This window comes from Zerene cesonia, chromosome 4 (assembly GCF_012273895.1).
Source record: "Zerene cesonia ecotype Mississippi chromosome 4, Zerene_cesonia_1.1, whole genome shotgun sequence".
NCBI lineage: Eukaryota > Metazoa > Arthropoda > Insecta > Lepidoptera > Pieridae > Zerene > Zerene cesonia.
The window spans coordinates 579,407-598,183 of NC_052105.1; the positions used below are offsets into that span (position 1 = coordinate 579,407).

General features: G+C 37.1%; 2 protein-coding genes across 5 annotated transcripts in view; one reads left to right on the forward strand and one right to left on the reverse strand.

Moving 5' to 3' along the window:
- Positions 1–8,822, forward strand: part of LOC119839575 (zinc finger RNA-binding protein) — an 11,698-nt gene extending 2,876 nt beyond the window's left edge. For 3 of the 4 annotated variants that reach the window (XM_038365927.1, XM_038365929.1, XM_038365928.1), the window contains exons 7-20: positions 145–403; positions 1,323–1,609; positions 2,200–2,319; positions 2,696–2,791; positions 3,065–3,253; positions 3,504–3,589; positions 3,822–4,083; positions 4,333–4,456; positions 5,292–5,386; positions 6,408–6,503; positions 6,798–6,950; positions 7,047–7,142; positions 7,328–7,433; positions 7,619–8,822. In XM_038365927.1, the coding sequence (XP_038221855.1) occupies positions 145–403; positions 1,323–1,609; positions 2,200–2,319; positions 2,696–2,791; positions 3,065–3,253; positions 3,504–3,589; positions 3,822–4,083; positions 4,333–4,456; positions 5,292–5,386; positions 6,408–6,503; positions 6,798–6,950; positions 7,047–7,142; positions 7,328–7,433; positions 7,619–7,683 (2,034 nt within the window). In that variant the 3' untranslated portion in view covers positions 7,684–8,822. The remainder of the gene's footprint in view (positions 1–144; positions 404–1,322; positions 1,610–2,199; positions 2,320–2,695; positions 2,792–3,064; positions 3,254–3,503; positions 3,590–3,821; positions 4,084–4,332; positions 4,457–5,291; positions 5,387–6,407; positions 6,504–6,797; positions 6,951–7,046; positions 7,143–7,327; positions 7,434–7,618) is intronic. The other variant, XM_038365930.1, reaches the window with a different exon arrangement.
- Positions 8,823–9,267: 445 nt separating this feature from the next.
- On the reverse strand, positions 9,268–15,632 carry LOC119839646. The gene is made up of 6 exons (XM_038366045.1): positions 15,404–15,632; positions 13,410–13,566; positions 11,909–12,026; positions 10,659–10,793; positions 10,224–10,437; positions 9,268–9,536 (listed from the first exon to the last, which is right to left on the reverse strand). The coding sequence occupies exons 1-6, from the start codon at positions 15,564–15,566 to the stop codon at positions 9,382–9,384; spliced, it is 942 nt and encodes a 313-aa protein (XP_038221973.1). The 5' UTR covers positions 15,567–15,632; the 3' UTR covers positions 9,268–9,381.
- Positions 15,633–18,777: the final 3,145 nt, after the last annotated feature.

Below are 18,777 nucleotides of genomic sequence, written 5' to 3' on the forward strand. Positions count from 1 at the left end.
ATTTATACCGTCAGTACTGTCTATAAGAGTGTATTATAAACGGTAGTGGTTGAGGTATTATTAACATGCTTTTATCCTTAATATCATGAATATTTATAAAAAATAAACAAGATGTTGCAAGTTGAGTCTCTGTTCTCTGGTCAGACATACAAGGAGCACCTGGAGGGGCAGAAACACAAGAAGAAGGAGGCGGCCGCGAAGGCGAACAGCAGCGGCGGGCTCGCGAGCGGCGGGCGCGGAGCGGGCGGCGCGGCGCTGCGCTGCGAGCTGTGCGACGTCACGTGCACCGGCGCCGACGCGTACGCGGCGCACGTGCGCGGCATCAAGCACCAGAAGGTGGTCAAGCTGCACACCATGCTCGGCAAGCCCATCCCCTCCACCGAGCCCACCAAGCTCTGCGCCGGTACGTCTCCGCCCCGGCGCGCTCGCACCCACACGTACACGCACCCATACGTACACACACACTCGTACCCACACGTACACGCACGCAGGTGCAGATACACTATACATGCGTACAGATGAGTATCAACAATTAAGTGATAGCTATACCTAAGGATACCATGATGAGAAAGCATAAACACTTAATATGATACTTCCATCACTATCAAAAATAAAAATAAATAACAACAAACATTAGAGAAATATTGAGTCACATTGTTTACAAAATTACAAACACAAACATAACTTGGTTCATATAGAATGTATTGTAGTACACAACACATAAGCTAAGGTCCTATTACAGCACAATACATTATATTGTAAGCTCTGAATTAAGATATTAAGATGTTGAATATTTTATACTTGTTATTTTTTGTTTAGCAACTTTGTTTATTTATTAAAAGCCAAATATGCTCCTCAAAAAAAATTTATTTAAGAAATTGTGGAGCATGTTTGTGAGCCATTGCTGACCCCCGAACGTCACAGTAACATATCTGTATTGCGCGTCCCGCCACGGTTTTTGAGAAAGATTTGATTATCAAATTCTCTCCCACCCTCGAGCACACGGTACAGATATGGAGTGTGTTATGAGCCATTCTAAGATTTAATTTATACATGCAAAATTCTCTTGATATTTTGCCTACGTATATCGAATTCGAAACGGTTAATTTGCTGGAAGAAGCATTATACACATTCAAAAGAAACCTTTAAAAGGCCAAAATATGAAAGTATCAAGTGAATGAAAACATAGGTTTTGATAAATTCTGATAATGTAAATAATAGCTGTTTGGCAACTGTCGCTGAGTGAAAGCGGACAGGGCCAAACGTCGACAAGGCTCGGGGGTTGGGAGCGGGTGAGAGAGCGCATTGGCCGTGTTGCATAGCGGGCGCGGCGGTGGCGGGCGCGCCCAAGATCGCCTTCGTGGCGTCCGGGGGACTCAGCTCCGTGCCGTGTGGCCGCGCGTGCGCAGACAAGCCCGACGGCGACAAGGACGACGAGGACGGCGACGAGGTGCAGCCCGTCGGCCAGGACTACATCGAGGAGATCCGCGGCGACGACGGCAAGCCGCTCTCCTTCAACTGCAAGCTGTGCGACTGCAAGTTCAACGACCCCAACGCGAAGGAGATGCACATGAAGGGCCGCCGCCATCGCCTGCAGTACAAGAAGAAGGTATGTCACCAACACTGCTTGGTATCACTACATCCCTGACACCTATGTACCCTTAGAATTTTTTAACCTAGGCGAGGGCTTTTTTTTTAATAAATATAGTGATTCAGAAGGAAGGTATATAAGGTAAAGGTGGGGCGAGAAATATCTTCTGATGTTCCATTGCTGAAAAATATAAATTAAACATTTGTTGTCGTCTCTAGTATCTGGGTAGCAGGTTTCTAAGAATATACACTCTAATTAAAATAATTATGGACAGCTCTGTTTCTGATTGCACAAATCGTCATGTAAACGTCCTATTGAAAACATAATAACAACATCAGGTGACATAAACAAAGTTAAGGATAATCTGTCAACAGTGTATTAATTTCACTTTAAAATTTATGATCTATATAAGAACATAATGCTACAGCAAAATTCAATCCAATGATTACTTAGTAAAAGGTTTGAGGTGCTCGTCGAGCCTGGCGACCCGCGGGTCGCCAAGAGATCCGAGTGCCAAATGATTACAACTTGAAATGAGGATAACTCATAACCAACGTACTGCTAACCGTCATTGAACATATTTGGTTTCAACGGACAATTTGCCGTAGGTCCAACCGGATCTGGAGGTGAAGGTGAAGCCGTCGATGCATCAGCGCAAGCTCGCGGAGGCCAAGGCGCAGCGTATGCTTGTGCGTGACGAGATGTGGGCGCGGAGACGTATGCATGAGGTTTGTTTATTTAATTCTAATAACAGCTCAAGAAGAAGGTATTTTATGTTTTCCAAATAATGCCTTCAATCTTTATGTATTTGATTAGAGTACCATTTTGACAGATGTATGGATGTTCGTTACATTTCAATCGAAAACATTTTATAGTGTCTGTATGAAAACTATACAGAGCTATAGTCTAGATTAGCACACAGGCTGCTTTTTGTACGGGTATCGCGGGAGTGATGCCGCGATTACAGCTAGTCTATGTCATAAATTTAAACACAAATTATTAAACACGTTCGTTCGTTTGATTCAGGAACAAATTCATTGCTAAGCCAAGTGTATTTTGATCAATGTGTTATAAACGTAATATGATATAAACATTTGTGTATAGGGCATGGAAGACGAAGAGCGCGCGTACTGGGAGGGCGGCGCCGAGGCGTGGTGGGCGCGCGGCCCGCTGCCGCCGCACATGCACCACCACCACCATGTAAGCACTCCTCTCTCCTCACACTTCGCTCATCTTCCTCGTTGACGAAGGAGTATATAGTGTATACTTTGCACTTGGTTGATGAGGTGCAACAATGGGCTCCTCTCTAGTTTCTCATCTAATGTTAACCCAAGAAATACAGTACATTCATGATTGTTTAATACTCCCCATTAAAGGTAATGTTTAATTTTTTATTAAATTTAGTGGTAAAAGGTAAAACTATGTTAAGACATCTTATGAAGCTTGAATAAATGATCGCTTCCGGCATCGCAGGGCATGGGCATGGGGTACGGCGGCGTGGGGCGGCGGCCCGAGACGTCGGACGACCGGCACGTGCTGGCGCGCCACGCCGAGATCTACCCCGAGGAGGCCGAGCTGCAGCACATCCAGCGCGCCGTCTCGCACACCGAGAAGGCGCTCAAGTCGCTCTCCGACGCGCTCGCCGACCAGGCGCGCCCCAAGGTGACGTTTCCACCAACCATTTCATACGTTTTAGTTGTACATAATGTTTATTTGCAAAAATAAGGGTCACATAACAGAATCATACACGAAGGCACGAAGAAATATTATGAACGGTTTAATTAAAAAGAGGCCAAAGAAAATTTGTCATTTTGTAATCTATGTAAAAGCTAGAAAAGTTATATGTAACTTTCTGTTGAAATTTTTATAGTGTATATAATACATTATATTAAAAATAATATGTATATTTCAGGGTCAACCAGCCAAGCCACAAGTTAAAACAGAGGATAAGAAGGACGAGAAACCTGAAGGCAAGGAAGACGGTCGTGACAATCAATTGTGAGTTTAATGTTCATTGACTTCAGTTTATGATGAGAATTTACGGGAAAAAGTTTGTTTATATCAACTGAATGATATTTTGAGTAATCCTTTTTTAAATTCACAAGCAGGTTACTAACGTAATTTTACGCTCAAGTTATCTTGTTGATTTCAATCAATCCTCATCGTTTGCAAGTCAGGTGAAATATATAAAGTTATATAGAGAAGCTGATGAGCGCGTATCGGCGGACAGGTTCTCGTTCATGGGCGAGGGCGAGAGCGGCGCGGGCGCGGCGGGCGCGGGGGGCGCGGGCGCGGGCGCGGCGGGCGGCGGCGCGGGCGACGCGGGCGCGCGCGCGCTCAAGGGCGTCATGCGCGTGGGCCTGCTCGCCAAGGGGCTGCTGCTGCGCCACGACCGCGACGTGCGCCTCGTCGTGCTCTGCCACGACCGCCCCACCGTCACGCTGCTCAAGCGCGTCGCCGCCGACCTGCCCGCGCACCTCGCCAGGCTCAAGGTGCGCACCTTGCCCTCCCCCCCCACACATCACACACATCACACAACGCATACACCATGAACCACGTTATAACAATATTGAATGAAGTTTTGATTTGGAATTTAAATTATAACTAAAATTAAAATACATTGTAATAAAAAATTATATCAGCCATCAAGTTGTAAAGTAGTACACCACACACAAATTCCGAACATTTATAGTCAAGATAACACAACAATGAATGACTACACAAGCGGATGTGTGTTGTAGGGGTCGAGCGACGAACCGAAATACAAAGTGGACCTGCTGCCGGCGGAGGGCGCGGTGCAGGTGTCGGACGGCAACGTGAACGTGCTGGTCAGCCTCACGTCGGCCGTCATGCGCGAGCCCAACGGTAAGCCTCCGCCGACGAGCCGACGCCGCCGGCCCCGAACCGTTTCCACCGATTTTCGAAACCAATTTCATATAAATCATCCATTTTGCCACTAAATAGAGACCCGATGAAATTGGTAATCAAAATCGCAGCACCCGCTCCAAAAGAACTGTCCGAACAAACTATCTATATAATATATTATTATGTTAAGTCATTCGATCGTAACCTAGTGTGTATATTACGAGTACTGTTTTGTGTTATAAAAAAGATAATTTGTTCAAAGTTTACCGCCCGCCCGGGCAATGTGTTGGATGCTTATTTTTAGGTGTAGCATAAGCAGCGAGAAGAAGGATTTTTGATCATCCACACATAATATACCACCGAAAGCCGGTGCTATATTGCGGACTGCCGAAACGGAGCAAACATACCCTCCCGACTTCTATTTTTACTGTTATATTCGTATTCTTCACGTTCGCCTAGACGTTTATAGTTTATTTTTGTTTAATTAGTATTGATAAGTATTGCGAATGATGAGCGTTATATCGAAACTTGATTCCGTTAACGATAAAATCTCGTTTTGAACATGTGTACAGGGTGCACACTATTTATTTTATAGTGTATATATTGTCGCTTAATTCCTAACATTGCGTAAAGGCCGATTAACTTTCGAATCTTTGTAGTTCACATAAAGTAAGCAGAAGATCAGTTCGCGCTATTAGTAGTTGGGCGACGGAATGTGTTTGATACTAGCGCGGTGGGCACCCTGTTGTAACGCTGTGCGTAGGTGGTAGGGTGTAGGCTAATGTTTGCCCCGTATCGTGGTGCCTGATGGTCAAACACCCTTTGTTGTCGCTAGAGGGCGGCGACATAAAGCGGGACGACAAGGATGTGCTCCCGCGCCAGAAGTGTTTGGACGCGTTGGCCGCCCTTCGGCACGCCAAATGGTTCCAGGTACTTGCTACTTTACTTACGGCGACCCAGCCTCCGTACGCTGCGTCCCTCGCAAGATGACTTCGCACTCGTGCTGTTCGTACCTTATTCAGTTTGACGGTATACATTAATTTGAATTTTCGCATCTGATCCTGGGATGCGGCGTAGCGGAGGAATGTTATTGAGCTTTAACGTGCGTAATACATCTTATTTATTTGTTTACTAATGTGTGTTGTTGCGTCGTGACAGAGGTGCAATATTTGACTATCACTGAATATATATCAATATTATATTTCAAATTATTATAAAATATATACAGCAACTTGCACCGCATTGCGACTCATTTTCATATAAATTACTCAGCTTTTTGTGAATTGTGAGCGCAATTTTATATCCTATATACACATTATTAGTTAAAGATTTATTGCGCACCTATTTTTAGTCACATGTTTGTTTTTATTTTTTTTTATATAAAATTCATATTTAATGTAGTAAATTAGAGAAAATCGATAAATATTCCCCTCCCCTGAACATGTGGCTACAAGTGCTTGTCGTCAGTTGTAAACTGCGTCTGCGCACTTCGAAGGCCGCCGGGAGACAGGAATGTAAAATGTTATAAAATAGGTGAATATTTATTGCTCTGATGGTATCGCGTATTGACGGGGCTTGTTCTAGTTTTGATCCTAACAACCTATCCGAAAATCCTTTCATAGGCAAAGTGATAAAGTAGTTTCTCATTAATTTGTTGAAGGGCACAATTTAGACTAAAATAAAAAATATTTTCACATTTAAAAATAAGAATTAGACGAAGTGTTGGTTTAGCATTTTTTTTTGTTTCCTTAGTCTAAATATACCCTATAACATATAGTAGGTTCTACTTTCCGATGTCTCATTGGAGTATTTTACGTCTGGACAATAAAAATAGTAAGTTGCAAATGAGGGTAGAATGTTAGGATTGGAACATGAAGTGTCCCGCCAATGGCGCGGGGCAGTAAATAGCGAAATGGGCGAGGCTGTTGTGTGAGCGCGCTGTGTGTCGCAGGCTAGAGCGGCCAGCCTGCAGTCCTGCGTCATCATCATCCGCATCATGCGCGACCTCTGCCGGAGAATACCCAACTGGACGCCGCTCAATCCCTACGTGAGTTACACCTCCTTTTGACAAATTTTGCATTATATTAAATTTAGATTTTTAGAATTAGAATAGAGTATTACGGATTTGTTAAATTGTATATTAATGCTTGGAAGATGTTATTTTCCGTGACATAGTCATTTATTACGGACGTAGTTTAAGCCAATCATTTCATCACGAGTGTTGTCTGGGATAGTTCAGGGAAGGATGTCGCAAATTCTGTTCAGTTATTTCGAAAAGTACTTAATCATTTTGATCCGTTCGCATTGGGTTCGTATGAGTGACGAGTGCGTGTGCGCGCAGGCGATGGAGCTGCTGGTGTCGGGCGTGATGCAGTCGGCGGGCGCGGCGCTGTCGCCGGGCGAGGCGCTGCGCCGCGTCATGGAGGCGGTGGCGGGCGGCCTGCTGCTGGAGCACGGGCCCGGCCTCAGGGACCCCTGCGAGAAGGACCTCGTGGTGAGTTTTCCGAACGAAACTTGTATTAACCTAGTGTGTGAAAACTGTGTTTTTGTGATATGATAAAGTTAACATTGATATTGTGCACATGTGCAGGACGCGCTTGGCAACCTGGCGCCGCAGCAGCGTGAGGACCTCACGGCGTCCGCGCAGCAATTCCTGCGACAAATCGCCTTCCGACAGATACACAAAGTATGGACAACCATTTGATGCGCAAAATTTATGTTGTTTTTAATGGAATATTCTATTTCATAGAGTCGTAGAAGTCGTAAGAAAATAAGACTATTGTTGCAGTATGGAAAAGAACGCCTTAATTAAAATATTGGTTTTATAAATGGAGATATATCCCAATGTTTTAACGGTCGAACGTTGCGCAGGTGCTGGACATGCAGCCGCTGCCGAAGCTGAAGGCGGGCGCGGGCTGGAAGTTCCCGCGCAAGCGCAGGCGCTCCAACACCGACAACGACCACGACACGCCCAACGGTACGTCACCCTACTTCTTTGGTTTACACGACCAGCTCTGAGAGCTCTGATGCTTTGCATGTTTCTGTTGTATTTACATTGCGTATTTATGGTTATTTAAAGATAATTTTTTTAACGTTTTTATATTTGATAAATATAAAATGAAATGACATAAAAAAACTAATGAACTGTATTATTGCTTTCAGGCGAAGGTAAAATTGTGAAAACGGAGGAGAAGATAGAAGCGGAGAATTCGTCCGCCAAGAAATGAGCACCTGTACATAGCAGAGTTTCATTATATTTTATTATTATTCACCCTCAAGTCGAGAGTTACACCAGCGTCGGTTCAGCATCGCACCAAACCTGGTGTTATATTCCTTTAAAGTTATATTATGTATATTGTTTTATTTTACTTTGAGACGATATTGCGTCGTTTAATAATTGACTGACTCTGATATTTTCATAGATATAGACCCTCTCTCGATTATTGAAACTTTCTGTAAATAAACTCTTTCAACTTGAAATGCTTTTGAGTAAACGGAAAAACATATTAAATGAAGTATCTCTAAGATATTTTTTAGTCTCAAACAACAGATAGATTTAGTGTAACTATATTTTGTGAGCGCATACTTTATTGTCACATCGGTTAAATATTTTTGTGGCATCGATCGATCTGTCCAGTACTAGCGTGTTTAGATAGGTTCGCGTCGCCTCTGAGAGCGACCTGGAGTTAGTAATGACATAAACAATAATAATCATTAATCAAACCCCTTATTTACTAGCCAAAACTTCGCTTATCGAAAACGAAATTTGGTACTTTGTTTGTTTATAAAAACGAAATTGCTCTCATAGACGACGCCGTAATATAGCACTAGGCTATAATGTTCTAATTATTTAGTATTAGTTAATATATTATACGAATTGACAGGGAGACGCGCCGGTCAAAAGAGTGGTCTTAAGTCGGATAGAATAAGGTTTTATTTTTAGGATCGCAGTATTTTGACTTGTAAAGTTAGTTCCTTTTTGTCGATTGCGCAGCGGCAGTCGCTTTGTTTATCTCAGTCAGTTCGGCTTTCGTTCTTACGAGAAGCTTTGTACGTGAAATTTATAGTAATCCAAGGTTTTTTTTTTTGTTAAACCCAGGTTAGGTACACATTTTGTAATACTAATAAATACATTTATTTGTTCTAAATACTTCAAACCATTAAAGAATATTGTGGTTTTGAATAAATAATAGAAATAAACAGTGTGTGATGTTATTTGTTATAAGTTCAGTTTTCAGTCTAGTTTCACTAGCTTCTTTGAAATTGAATCTACTCGAAGATTTTATTTTAATATACTTTAAGAAAGAAATTCTTTTGTAACGTACCGTACTTTGAATATTAATGTCAATAAAGAAAATTATGTAAATATTGTTTCTTTTACAAAACTTCCCGCTTATTATGTTCTTCCCATAACCATTTCTAATAAAAAATAAGCAATTACAATGGTTCAATCAGTAAAAAGTTATAAGGTAAGAAACATAAAAAACATACAGACGGATCTAATCTACTTTTTTTAAATTGTTTGAAAATTAGCATTCATAATCATTCCATCAACCCGCGTGTGTTTGCATTCGAGTGGCTGTATCTTATATATGTAGTGTGTCTTATAAAATTGAAGGGGTTTCTTAAAATAGGCAGTCATTTTAAATAAATGATCAAAGGTTCAAACGACTTCAATTATATAAGTACATTAATAAAGTTCATATAATATTCATTAATGTGGTTAGGTGTGATAGATAAAATATGGACGTCATTATAATGAACGCAAAAACAATCATGTCACAGCCAAGGATGTTAAAGAAAAAAAGTTATAATAAATTACACAGTTTATTAGCTAAGTTAAATCACATTAACCGCGTAGTAAAAAACGTATTCACAACACATAATTATAAAATTAAATGAAAAAATTTATTAACACAAAAAATCTAATCTACAGTAAGTAGTCGAAAGCTGCCAGGCATTCCCGCATAATCCTCGTTGAAACTGGACTTTAATCGTAGGCTTTCATCGGTCCCTCCTTCGTTAATGTTACGCAAATACTCCATATTTTCCTTGGAACTCAATGCCTCAATCCAATCATCTATAAAACAAAACAGACTAATAAATATTTATTGATGACTAGCTGTGCCCCGCGGTTTCACCCGCGTAAGTCCGTAGGAATATCGGAATAAAAAGTTACCTATATGTTATTCCAGTTATCCAGCTGTCTACGTACCAAATTTCATGGCAATTGGTTCAGTAGTTTTTACGTGAAAGAGTAACAAACATCCATACATCCATACTTACAAACTTTCGCATTTATAATATTAATAGGATTAGCTTCCATCTGTGAAGACGGAAGTTTAAAATTTTTAATGAAAATTTACAGTAGTGAAATCTTATCCAGGACCTCTATATAATTCATGTAAATAATAGGTAGGTAGGGACTATTTTGCCAAGAACACAAAATAAATAGGTGTTTAGGGTGGTAAGTACCAGAGGCAGAAATTGAAATTTTATTATATTATCGGTGCCGGAACTCATTAGAATGTTGTTATAAATTATCTTCTTGTTTTTAGAATACATCAAATTTGTTTTTCAATCACATTTTTTTGTGAAATTTTGTAAATGTTTAGGTATATAATATATTATGCACAAAGTGCATTGTAAATTCCACGTCTTGCTTATAAAAGTACATGCTATTCGTAATTGCCTATTGTTTTTCCTGTACGGCTTAATAGTCGCAATGCTGTAGCCATATTTCAATAAATCTTAAAATTAAAGTTACCTTGAATTTCTTTTGCAGATTTCTGATTTCCGCCTGCATCTGAAGGCAAATATTCCTTGCCAAGCACCTTGATCAGCCCATCACTGTCGGGATAGTGGTGCAGGCGAGATATCAATTTGGGTTTTAATATTTGCTTCAATATTCCAATAAAACTCTCCACTAGTCGAGAAGAGGAAACAACGTGAATTCCCTTTATTCGGAAACTGTAACAATCCTGAAAAAATTTGTTATTGTACATCAATAACTTATTATTTTTTTTATTACAGCTTACTATGTTGTACTACAACTGGTTTTACATTTCAACTTGAGGTAAATTATATTATAAATTAAATAATAATACATGGTTTGATACAATCATCACATGAGAATACCTACATATTATATCGATATGAGATCAGCAATGTAAGTTGTTTTTAATGAAGGTAATTTACTTACAATAAAAATAGAATACGCTTGTCGAAATTCCATTAAATTAAAGGATGTTAAAAAGTTCGCCATATTGGCTTGTCTCATGTCCAGGATGTATTGAATATTGCCGACAACATCAAATCTCCGTAAGGAATCCACTATCTGAAAAGGAAAATTACGATCTTTTTATTATGACTTTTCAATTCAATTTATTTTAGTAGGCTTAAATATTTTAAAAAATAACAAATGAAAATCATCTACGAGAAATTTTAAATCCTAAATAATATTTTTGTATTTGATTATGGGTGATTGACAATAGTATAGTATCGTTAATCTCTAATATCTATCTAGTACCTACTAGTACACAGCGATTTTTACTACCACTACAGCAGCTGTAAAACAGCTGGCTAATCATACTCAAGTTATGTGAGTAATTAAATATGCTTGGGTATGTTAGGTCTTAGCATTATTAGAAGTACATGATAAACAATATAAACTAGATTCTTAAGAAATATAAATAGCAATGCAGGAAATGGATAAAAGGTATTTCAATTATGTCCTGGCCAACAGTGAATACTAAATAGATACGAATTTACGTGCCTGATATAAACAGTCGGAGGGAGGGAGAAATTTTTGATGTATCTCGTGTGACATCGGGGGATATACACGCACAGAATTTTTCAAAGGGATTTCACATGGTCACACATTGTCGATGTTTAAAATAAAGGGAGCTGTCTAGACGTACAGCAGGAGGACATCTTTCTGGATCAAACCATAAGATTTCAATTTATCACTCGCGGTTATAGTAAGGACAAAAACATCTATTCCCTATTTTAAACCTTCAGGGGATGTTTTGTTAATAGAAGTCCGTAGACTCCCCCAAGGCAAAACCAATATTATCATGGAGCATCGACCATTTTTGCTACAAATTTTATCCAAACTGCTGCTTTATCCGTGAAAGGGTAACAAACATGTAAACCGACTTGAGCAATTATAACGTTAAGCAGAACAAAAATTCAACATTTTTTTGTTACATGTTCAATTTTAGTATTTCCCATTACGGTAAATATCTGGACGTTTCATGAGCAGCTGGTAGTATCTCAATAGTGCAAAATAAATTGTCTATTGAATGCAGGAAAATATAAATAATAACAAACTTTTGCATATCTATTATTGTTTTCTCGCAATACTTCATGGAAACTACTATACAGTAATTATCATATGTGTGACCACTATAAGAATCGCTTTCAATTTTAATGTTTTCTGCTTATACTTACACAGCAACCAAATTTGTAATGTTGCAATATTTGGGTTGATTTGGTTATTGGTTTGTTAAAGTTGATGTACACGATCCTGTGGTGCTCTTTGGTGAGCTGCGGCATGATGGCGAGAGACCTGCAAGTCATCATTGTTACACTAACGGATAGGTAAGAGATATGTGTGTAAAACAAGATTATTTTTGTGTTATCAGAATGTATTCTATGGTAAGTAGTGATTTACAGGGTACAATCTGCATACTAAATTATATCTTAATTTATTCTGTACTTTTTTCGTGTAAAAAACCGTCAATGTCAATAAAAATTGCATACTGAATAAAATCAAAGTACCGTTATTTATATATTATACTAGAGCTCCGCCCGGAATCGCCCGTGGTACGTATACGTATCCAAAGGAGAAACAATATTTGGAATCGGACCAGTAGTCCCGTGATAATTGCGCGTTCAAATAAACAAAACCTTTAGCTTTATATGATTTGCATAGAAGTATCGATTAAATTATTTAAATTAATTGTCACAAAAAAGTTACGAGCGAATAATTTAACTTTATAGCTTAAAAGATATGTTTATTAATATTCGGATTTCGTATTTGAAAAAGTGTTGATAATAATGAAGAAAAAAATTAAAATATTTGCCAAATTTTATAAAGTAATTATTATAATATTAGTGGCTGCTGTGTCCTGGCTCCGTCCGGGTAGTCAAATTGACAAACAATCCTTTCTTTGAAGTTGGAGCAAACTGCACATGGTATGCAAATATGTTTAAAATCTATTGAGTAGGTAGTCCAGGAGTCCATCGCGGACAAACAACGTGACACATAATTTATATATATCAAGATTAATATGTACAAATTAGAATTCTAATGTGTATAAATTACAAAAGCTATCTAACTACAACACGACTAAATCAAACGAGATATTTACAACCTTATATGACATAGAAATAAGGAATATTTTTAATTACTACATGTAATTGTCTTCCTTTGTAGACTTTCGTATGCGGTATCAAGCACTGCTCTTTATAGTTTACTAGCTATTGCCCGCGGCTTCGCTGATGTTAAATTCAAAGTAAAACTTACTCCCTTTTCATTTTATTCTCATATCACTCTGTCCATTAAAAAAAAACATCAAAATCTGTTGTGTAATTTTAAAGATCTAAGCATACAGACACATAGACGGCGGAAAAAAGAAGAAGCGACTTTGTTTTATTATGTAGTATTTCTCATTGCTTCCTACGGGATTGGAATTCAGAACCTTTTATAGTCTTGTTATCTGTGCTTTTACTTACCAACATTCGCCCACCTATTTTACAGAGAAGAGTCATTTAAATAACAAAAAATAAAATGGTTTGTTAAAATACTGTAAAGACAAAAGATAAAACTATATTACCACATTATTCGCATTGTGCTTGTCAGAAACTATTGATTACTTTTAGTATGTTACAAGGAAAACTAACCCTAAGCCGCAGATAACTATAATACTATACTAGTACCTAAGCTTACCCAATGTCATGGATTTCTGCGTATTCTGTTCTTATATCTTTCACATTGAAAAAATGTGGCCACAACGTTCTCATTGTGCAGGCCTTGTCTATCGCTTTCTTGGCGCGCTCCGTGGACCCTTTACTTGCCACTATGTTCGCCTCGATGTACGTATCAGCTGTAGAATAAATACAATCTATAAATCTGAGTGCGCAACAATAAGTTGCTTAGCAGAAAGCAGATCTTAAGTGTACAGGGTGTCTTGACGATGCTCGGTCTTATAGTTTTGCAAACGCTGATTACGGAAAAAATACGTAGAAACAACAAAACGACGTATAAAATTTCTCATTTCATTTTTTTTTAATCTTTGTTACATTGCTAACTTCGCTCAGTCGGCATAATATACTGCTCTGCTAATGTGGATGTGTGTATATGTTTATCGTTTATTATTTCAGTTTATTAATATGTACATATTTCGGATAAACAAAATATTTTTTATTGGTTTAACATTAGTTACAATTCTGCTTTATTACGTATCAGCTGCGGCCTACACAATAATGATGTTTTAATTACAGTTTTATTATAATTTGTAATTAATTAAAAGCGTAAAATATAAAAGTTGTAATATATTAATTCCAGCCTTCGCGTCACCTCGATAGAAATGCAAATATTCTGAGTGGTTTTAAATAACTTTTTATTTTGTTATGATAAGCCTATGATATAATCTTTTCCGGTATGGGCCTACACTACCAAGGGCTCCAATTACCATTTCTACGCTATCCGTCTTACTGTTTGTCTGTCCGTCTGTCTGACGCAAACGGAATTACGTCATATTAACATCCTTAAAGAAATAACCTCAAATATGCACGTTATACTTAATAATTTAAAGAAGAAACTATGAAATATAAGGGTATCATCTTAATAAAAGCTTTTTTTATTAAGATTTATCAGAAGCACCCTATTTGTAGCCCAATTTCAAGCAACTTGTTTATATAAACAAAACAGTTGTATTTTTTAAAATATAGAATGTCCCATATATTTTTAAGAGTATCTGTCTGTCTGTGTAACCATCACGGATCATTAAATACATAGATAAATATAGCCTTGTGACGGACGGACAAACAAATAGACAAACCCTTTGGTCAAGTAATATTAATTAAAACATTCCTTTTCTCAGTTACAGTTGTTAGGATATGATATATGAAGACTGATATTATATAGAGCTAAAAAGTGTTTTTATGTATGTATGCAATGTTTTCTCACAAAAACTATTTGAACGATTTTTTTACTAAGTGTCATAGGCTTCGATCAACAATATTAAATATATTGTGGTATTGTTGATTGAAGTTTTAGGCTTAATATCTACCATGTATATAATATCTACCAAGGGCAAAGCCGAGGCGCCGTGCTGTTAGAAATTAAAATTAGTTAGTAGTTTAAGATTATTTCGTCTAATGCCCTATTAAGTATCGTTGAATATTTATGATAAATTTCTCGTTTAGTTTAGAATTTTTATTACGACAAATCCTGATAACCAAGGTAGTCAACGTGTTAAAAAACAAGTTAAATTGATTATATTCGTTAATTTGATATAGATTTCCTTTACACCGATTTCAAAGAGAAGGTTCTTTATGTCATTGTATATTTTTTGATCTATTATATATTTTCACAAGCTGTTAACATATCTTGCTAGGTGGTGGTAAGGGGTTGTTCATCATCAAGTCAGGCTCGAAAGGGTAATACAAATGTGACTAGCGTGTAAAAGTGATGAAGGAATACGGTTAAAAAAAAATAAAAAAAATAAAAAACGTCAACTAAATAGTCGCATTTGCCTTTATCACAGATGTAAAGAAATTGTTAAATCCTGGCGACCCATCAGGATAATAAAATAATAAGATATCCTTGATAAGTGTACAAAGTTTGAATAATATTAAAATCTGTCAAAATCGAGTCTAAATGGTTATATATAAACATTCAAACATATGGGCTCATAAAAGTGCATTAAAAAAACTTACTGAAATCCTTTTTTTTGAAATGCGGCTGTTGCTGAATCCACTCCCTCACCAGTTTGACCGCCTGCTCCATCTCGCCTGGCTTGCCCAGGTTTATTTCCTTGCGGACTTCATCCAGTGTGTTTGGATACACTTGTAACAATTTATTCTTCCGTTCTGACTCCATCTTACTTCAGCGTCCGGATACAACTGTGGGGTGTCGGTGTTTTTCCGATCTTATAACCAAACTGAGCTTAAACCTACTTAGACGTAGTGACCTTTACTCTGTACTTTGCTTACTAAAAATGCAAGTAAAAATATATTTTATTTATTGGTTATGGGTTTGGTGGCCTTCAGCGTAAAATTGGCGACGTGAAAATCGTTCATCTAATGTCGAGGCAGTCAATTTAAATATTTTTAACAAATGGTTATTTACAATAGTTACTTATAAAATTTTCTGGTAAAAATTATTATATTATTATTCAACGTAAGAAAAAAAAAATACATTGCAATTATTAGTGTGATCATTACGTAAGCAGATCTAACTAATAATCAACAAATTAATTTCCTAGAATCTATCTTATTCTATTTATTATTATTGTTAGTGCCTACTGTCTAAGCAATAGCTCGAAAAGGAGAAATAAGTCGAGTTCTCTTAAAAATACGGGCGATTGCTCTTTCTTTCCGAAATGATTTCTTCTTGATCTATGTCCGACACTCGTGCACAATATTTCGTCGATAAAAAGGGATGCTCAAAGCTCATAAAGTCAAAGGTACGTTAGTAATAGTAAGTAGTAGTTAAATATTTTTGCAGTAAGCGCGCGCTTTTATATTGAAACATTCTATATTAATAATGCTGGTTGCACGTCGTTCATGTTGAATCAGCAAACGTATATTGCTAATGCTCTATGAACTTACCTCTCCTTATGAGTAACATGTTTGATCGCCATTCGCTTGCTCTGCGAAAGCGTTTTACGTCACAAATCGCTGCCTCGCGAGGCGATAGCAAGTCACCATTCCCAGTCTTCTATTTCTTTCCAGTTGTCATTCCTTTCCCTATTCTTTATCCCATAAAAGCGGACAGCGCATTCTCAGAGGCACTACTTTTGCGAATGTTTATGGGTGGTGATCGCTTATCATTAGGTCAATCACCAGTTTAGTTGCCCGCTATGACATAAAAAACCTAATAACTATTTAGTAATCTGCGGTAAGCACTTCGCAAATAAAAAAAAATACACAATGCTTAGGATTACCGTTTTATTTGAAATGTTTACCTAGTTCCACCAAACAATATATATTATACAGAAAACTTATAATATACATGTCGTTAATCGACTTAAAAAAAGGAGGCGGTTCTCAATTCGACTGTATCTTTTTATTGCTGATGACTGATTCTGATTGATTGATTCTTTTCCGTTTTAAAGCTGGTGCCTGTCTGGCATACTGGTTCCATTTAAATTTTTTCTAGTTCTGAAAATTTTAAGGAGGCTTAGTCTTATCTAGTTGTTAAAAATGATTACTATTTACATAAAATTATTTATCTAAGTGTACCTAACTAAACGTGAGTCAAACTAAGGTCAATTAATAGAGACCAACAATTTAAAATAATCGCTCATATAGATACTTTGTATTGTCGGGTAAGGTTCAATGACTATCACTAACTTACGCGACATAATAATTATTAATTCAGAAAAACTTACGTAGCTAATGCTCCTCCCACTTTTTGTAGACAATTAGGTATCAAAGGGTCGCAGGGCAAACTTTATCGTTACCTATTATACACACGTGTATTCACAGAATAACTAGCTCTAATCTGTGGTGTATTCACGAGGAACTTTGTGATCTAGATCCGCAGAACTGATTTTTAAAATTCATATATATTATAGAAATCCGCATTACCTCGGTGTAACTGAACAATGCTGCAAAGATCCACCGACATCTAATTATATAACAAAATCATCTAATTTACCTATTACAATGCTACTACAATGACCTCTTTAATTTTGAATTTGGAATTTATTTCATACCTAAAAACATACATAAAAAATAAATTAATGCCTAATTCACAAGAAATACCCTCGGCGTTAAAATTTATCTTATGAGACAATTGAAAATGTCTTAAAATATCGCATAATAACCTGCAAATTGCAATCACTAGTGTTGTTTCGAAACCTAAAACCCTGATCTTTATGGAGTTTGAAATAAAAATCGTTTTGGTGGCAGTTTGTATATATTTAATAATATATTTTACAATAAATTTTGTACAATGTTAACCTTGCTTGTGTCAATATAATAAACTGCAAATGAGTATAAACGCCGGTCGACAATCGAAGCAATAGATTCTTGTAAATTTGCACTTTATTCTCTTGAAACACAAACTGATACATTTCGTGTGAATGGATTTTAAAACAGCGGCTACGTAATAGATAGCGTAGCGTGTATGAATAAAAAAACTTGAAACATGATTATGGGATTACAACATGGATTAATTGTAGTTAGATCTGCCAATTAAGTTTTTAACAACTTCCTGATAATTATCCAAAAATAAATCAAAACGGATGTGAAGCCGCCATTTAAACCCATCGAATCTGTAAACAAGAAAGCCAATACTCGTGTACCTCCTGCCTTACATATAAATTACTCAATACAGTGGCAGTGATTATTAGCACCCCGTATATAATAGCCAATAGATAAGATTCAAATAGAAAACATTCCGCAACTTGCTTAATATTACTTGTTAGATTCGAATACAAACTGCTTAAATAAAACAAATTTGTGGGATCGGGGAAAGATTATATCGATTGGACTCCAACGGCGGCGCGGCTCCGAGCCCCGCCCGCCGTGGATGCGCTGATTATGTAAAAATTCTTTTTTTTAAGAATTTTCCTCAATTATTTTTTAGTTTTTTTTTTTGGATTTTTTTATCATTTTTAAGATTTTTTTGTGTTTTTATTTTTATTTTTTATTGCCTTCGGTTTTTTATATTTTTTCTTTAAATTAAGAGTTTTCGAGATGCAATTTTTTATAATATATTTATAAAGTTTTCTTACTGATTAAACTTTATTTATTGTACTTTTATATTCCGAGGCAGTAACGCCAACGCAGTATACGTAAAATCAATATAAAACTTATTTAAACTATACAAAGAGTTGCCGGGCGACTGATGAACGAAGAAAGCGTTCGTGGACTCACGTTTCCATAAAAACCTTCAAAACAAATACGGAAATAAATATTTTAAAACGTAATTTCAAATCTAATTTTTAAAAATTGTTAATATAAAAATAAAATTCATTGAAATCCGACTCCATGCTAAAGTAATATATTGAATGTGTATAAAATAGTTTGGTGTATTTCATAAGGCCGTACAAATTTTAAAATATACATCCCTCCACCTGTAC

Bases quoted from the DNA above. Each gene is read 5' to 3' on its own strand.
- LOC119839646 (XM_038366045.1), bottom strand. From the start codon at position 15,566: ATGGAGTCAGAACGGAAGAATAAATTGTTACAAGTGTATCCAAACACA. The intron at 10,794-11,908 runs GTAAGTATAAGC...TTTCCTTTTCAG, and splicing joins ATTACAAATTTGGTTGCTGT to ATAGTGGATTCCTTACGGAG. The intron at 10,438-10,658 runs GTAAGTAAATTA...AAATTTTTTCAG, and splicing joins AAGCGTATTCTATTTTTATT to GATTGTTACAGTTTCCGAAT.